The following is a 5011-nucleotide window of genomic DNA, read 5'->3' on the forward strand; positions in this document are numbered from 1 at the left end:
ATGACTATTTTTCAATTACCACTTATAAATCTGGCTATTTTTTTAATTTCTCCCATAAAAATTACCTACTTTTATATAACTTGACAGTATAAATTTTTATTTCATTCTCTTACAGTAAAAATCAAATCCCAGAAAGGATAGTTGGTGCAAATAAGAAATTAGAATGGGCCTTTACAACTTTTGAGTAGTCTACAGAAATTGAAGCCCATCCAATTCAAATCCATGAATCTCAACTCTTAATTCAGATAGAAGTTGAAGCCCAGTCCAGTCAAATCAACGAAGTATTGTTTCAGCTACAGTTTTCTACTTCACTCATAATTAACACACAAGCAAGATAATGAAGGTGGGCGGTGGAGTGGCTCTCGGATGTCCACGCGCCGTCGCATTTCCCGGCATTTTCTTCGGCCGCAGCCGACCAGCATTCCGTTGCTATTCCTCTTCTTCTTCTTCTTCTCCAGGTAATGTAAATTCCAAACCTACAAATACTTCTCTGTGTATATTTATTTATACATACATATGGATAGAGGCGTAATTAATTAGTATACTTAGAGTGAAATTTGCATTTTCAAATTGGCGGTCGTCCATTCGCGTGTCATGTTAGTAAAACATGAGTTGCTTCAGTGTACTGAGCTATTTTATCCAGTTTAATTTGATCCTAGCTGGTTACTAGTAAACGTTTCATTTATTTGAATGCATGAATGGGTAGTGGAGTGAGAATCTTGGGATTTTTGGAATACAGATCATGTGTCCTTCATCAAAGATGTAGCTGCAACTCAAGCACCGGAGCATTTGAATGAACTTCTCAAAATCCTTCAGGTGAGAGGTAAGGCACTCTAATTCCATGTTTTAAATTTTCATTTCATTAACATTTGTGTGGGGAATAAATGTTTGATTAATCTGAGGTATGCTTCTATTGAAAAACAAAATCAAATTAAATAGAAAAGCCGGCTTTAATTAGTTATTCCTGATAAAAATGTCTTTACGGGTATGCTGGAGTCTTTTTTTGGAAAACTTACCTTGTTCTGTATGTGTCAGAATATATCTGGTTCAGAGTGCTTCTAGTTCGAGCTAAACATTACTACATTAGTACCTACACTTACCTATTTAATGCATGTTATTGTTTGGATATAACTTAAAGCTATTGAAACTTAAGGTGTCACGACTCTCGGCGTATCGGATTAGGGTAATCCTCTGCTCTTGGTTACTCTATATTAAGGAAATGTTGTATGATGACCTTTTAGAACCGACGGTAACTTGTGTATATCCTTTATTAGGCTTACTTAGCCGAGATTCTTTTTTTTGGCTTAGGTTGGTATTGATATAATCTTCAAACTGCGGAGAGTTGATAGTTTTTTTATTACTACAATAACTGATGGTCATTTGAAACTTATGCACTGCTCAACACCTTGTGATAGGTGAGGAAATAATTTCTCCTGGTGCCAAGCGAGGGCTGATTCCTCTAGCGATTCCTCTTTCCAGAAAGGGTTCAGGTATGGTGGGAACTGAATTTCATATCAAGCTTCTTTAAGTTGAAAGTATGCTTCTATGTTCATTGTTTTTTCCTTCTTTTTTTTCTTTGTAGATTCTGTAACTGCACTGTTACGATGGCCAACTGCCCCATCTGGGTAATATAATTCATCAAATTGCTGAGTTTTGTTGATTTATCTATTCTGCTTTTTGGGAGCTATCTTGGTTTATTTTCTGGGTTTGATTCTCCTAACTGCCCTCAGAGAAAAAGGGAAAAAGATATTTTGTATTTGATCTAAATCCTCATTGTTCACAGGATGGAGATGCCATTGGTAGAGGTGCGCAAGTATGGTGTATGGCTATTAGCTAAGAATGTAAGCTACTATGAACTTGCTGTACACCGCTTACGAAAAATCCTGCGTACGTCATTGTGTACTCTGGCTTTGGTAGCATGCATGAATGCACACAATTTATCTCTCACCTTTCCATTTTACCATGATATAGGTAGATCAGTACATTCACAGGGTATTGGTGGAAGCAGATGCAAACAGTCATCAAGAAAGAGAAAGAGCGGATGAATTGTTCCGGATTTCAGCTGGTGCGGAAAAGAAACTTTATGAGAAGGGTGACTTTATAGCATCAAAAATTTCATGCTTAGATACTTATATATTGAAGAAGGTAGAAGGAAGTATGTATGCTGCAGTATCTTATGTTGGGCATTAGTTGACTCGGACTAATTGCGCCCATGTAATATTCTTTTTAGGTTGGCTTGTTTCCAGACGTACTGGAGCGCAGAGTTAAGCAGCATTTTGACAATGGAGACAATGTAAGAAAGTGGTTCTTTATTTAGTAAGCAATGCTCAATTCTTAGCATTTGGGTGATATGTACGTGCTGTTGGAAGATTTCAGCTCTGGTGACGGGAGAATTTTATACAAAGAAGGAGCATTTTCCAGGATTCGCGCGGCCTTTTGTCTTTAATGCTGAAATTCTGCTGAAGTCTGTATATCTCGTAGTTCTTGTTCCTCCTTAAATTTGTATATCTATGAAACAAGTTATTTCTATAGCATATTTACTCATATTCTTCTCTTCTTGTCTAGGGTTGGGCGCAATGTAGAAGCTAAAGATGCTGCTAGAGGGGCTTTAAAATCACCATGGTGGACTTTGGGTTGCGAGTACCATGTATGCCATTCCTTGATCCAATCAATATCTTCTTGCCTTTTGCAGCACACCGATGTTAGGTCTGTTTGTTTACTCTTTATTGAACCCCATGCAGGAAGTTGCTAATATAGCTGAATGGGAAGATGAACAAATCGAGTACATCAAAGAGAAAGTAACTGAGGAGGGTAGGCAAGCTGATCTAAAGAAAGGGAAGGAACCTGCTCAGGTTTGACCAAATCCTTCAATCAATTTCAGTTCAAATATGTTTGTGTACTAAAATGATATATCTCTTGGTAGGTTTCCGCACTTGCATAATGCCTACTTAATATTTCGAATTAGTGCTATTCCGTGCAGAAAAAGAACGGCGTAGCTCCTTTTTCACACTACACCTACTTTGCAGGTTGCATTGGATGAAGCTGCTTTCTTGTTGGATCTAGCTTCTATTGACGGTACATGGGACGATTGCGTGAAAAGGATTGCTGAATGTTACAGGGAGGCAGGGCTGCGTGATGTTGCCAACTTTGTGGTTTACAGAGACTGAATTACCAGTAACTTTGCTGAATACTAGACGTGTTATACGAGAGACTTCCTACGATTCCTAGTTTGTATTGGCCTATTCAGTTTTGACTCTAGTGCTGTGTATTCTAATTCTTTGCAGTATAACAAGAAGACACTTTACAGCAATCCTTTTAAATGCACCGCCATTGAGGTCTCATCACTCACGCTGGGGTCAATTGTAAAAGACCAGAAAAGGAAAAACAGTAGTAAGAAATAGCTTGCAGAAGTTGAACTTGTTATTATACCGTATTTGTAAAATATTTCTGGAGAAGAAAACAACGTATAGACAGAAATGTAGAAGAAGTAAAAATTAATCCGAGCTTACTGAATTCACAGTGTTTACTTAAGGAACTTAATCCCCTTCTAGTACCCGAGGTTGTGGATTATTTCCTCCCAGGATAGAACGGATTACATACTGGTGTAGCGGTACTTCAAACCTCAGTGTTTCGATGAACACAAATGGCGGCAACAAATCACACTTACTGTTGCTTTGTTGTAGTTAAAACAATGCAGAAAGGAATAGCAGAATTCAGAATTTTCGTAAGGAAATCTGAGGGAATGGCCTTCTATTTATAGCCAACAGGTTGAGTTTAAATGAAGAGATGCAACTTTTCAGAAGGTCTGTCATGACTGTTTACGTAAAACAGCCATAACATAAATGGCTATTTACGCAAAATAAAACGGGAATTCAAAACGCGGAGGAAAATTAATTTTCCGTTACAAAAACGGATAATTTGGATTAAATAATATTACATTAATATTTAATATTAACAAATAAATTTAATCCAAAAAATTAATCAATCAATCGATCATTTGACCAAATCCGAAGCCGAGGCGAGCGAGCGACGGCGCGAGGCTTGCTTTCTTCTGAACTCTTTAAGAAATAGAAGAAGAGCACTTGTATATATACCCATCAAAAGTCTTTTCCTCCTCCAATATGGTATAATGTCCCTTTGTCAAGAAGGGAAAATCAAATTTTTAATTTTCCCTCCATTTCCCATTCACACTCTTTTAAGCTAAAATAAGCTTAAAAAACCCAACAATCCCCCACATGAATGGGGAATGGCTATATCACGGAAATATGCATAAAAACTGTGTGATTCGCAAGCAAGGATTAATCACATCTGGATAAGTAGGTTTTCCTTGAACTTTCCATAGTGAACTTATGTCGGATATACTCGGTCAATCGGTAGATTTGATATCTTTGAACCATCGAACTTTAGTGTATACCTAGACAACCATAAGTCAGACAATCAACCCTTAACCGTCTTTAGTTCTCATTGTTGTATTCGTTTCAGCCATGAACACCGCCTGGTTTCATAAGTGCGTAGAGAACTGGCCTTACAAAATTCTCCTTGAAGCGGCTAACACGTCACACTTACATAAGTGATTTCTAAACGTGTCATCCCGTAGATACACTATTTGACATACCCCGTATCAAATTTAGAAACCATTAAAAAGCCTTAATGCTTTATCCTTGGTACTGAACATTGTCTCATCACGAGAATGGACCAAAATTTTAGTTGACAATGTTGAACCGTCATTAATGACTTTGTTTGATCTCCTTGAACCTAGATCTTGGGATCTCCAGTCTTCTAGGTAGAGTTACCGTCACAATAACTTGTCATCGTCCATAGTCCCATTCCCTCGATGATTTCTCAACTACCTCTCTAGTAAGGCCTTTCGTAAGTGGATCCGACACATTATCACTTGACTTTACGTAGTCAATCGTGATAATTCCTCTAGAGAGTAATTGCCTAACGGTTTTATGTCTTCGTCTAATATGACGACCGTTATACATAACGCTCCTAGTCCTTCCAATTGCTG

At 37.7% G+C, this 5011-nt stretch overlaps 1 protein-coding gene across 1 annotated transcript; it reads left to right on the forward strand.

Annotated features, from left to right (window-relative positions):
- Nucleotides 1-293: 293 nt before the first annotated feature.
- On the forward strand, nt 294-3307 carry LOC107815685 (protein IN CHLOROPLAST ATPASE BIOGENESIS, chloroplastic). Its single transcript, XM_016641306.2, has 11 exons — nt 294-458; nt 740-823; nt 1416-1490; nt 1583-1625; nt 1784-1841; nt 1972-2145; nt 2231-2293; nt 2370-2464; nt 2566-2647; nt 2742-2852; nt 3027-3307. The coding sequence occupies exons 1-11, from the start codon at nt 338-340 to the stop codon at nt 3165-3167; spliced, it is 1047 nt and encodes a 348-aa protein (XP_016496792.1). The 5' UTR covers nt 294-337; the 3' UTR covers nt 3168-3307.
- The last annotated feature ends 1704 nt before the right edge of the window (nt 3308-5011 follow it).

The sequence above is a fragment of the Nicotiana tabacum genome, chromosome 17, assembly GCF_000715075.1.
Source record: "Nicotiana tabacum cultivar K326 chromosome 17, ASM71507v2, whole genome shotgun sequence".
Lineage (NCBI taxonomy): Eukaryota > Viridiplantae > Streptophyta > Magnoliopsida > Solanales > Solanaceae > Nicotiana > Nicotiana tabacum.

Bases quoted from the DNA above. Each gene is read 5' to 3' on its own strand.
- LOC107815685 (XM_016641306.2), top strand. From the start codon at position 338: ATGAAGGTGGGCGGTGGAGTGGCTCTCGGATGTCCACGCGCCGTCGCA. The intron at 1,842-1,971 runs GTAAGCTACTAT...ACCATGATATAG, and splicing joins TATGGCTATTAGCTAAGAAT to GTAGATCAGTACATTCACAG. The intron at 2,648-2,741 runs GTATGCCATTCC...AACCCCATGCAG, and splicing joins CTTTGGGTTGCGAGTACCAT to GAAGTTGCTAATATAGCTGA.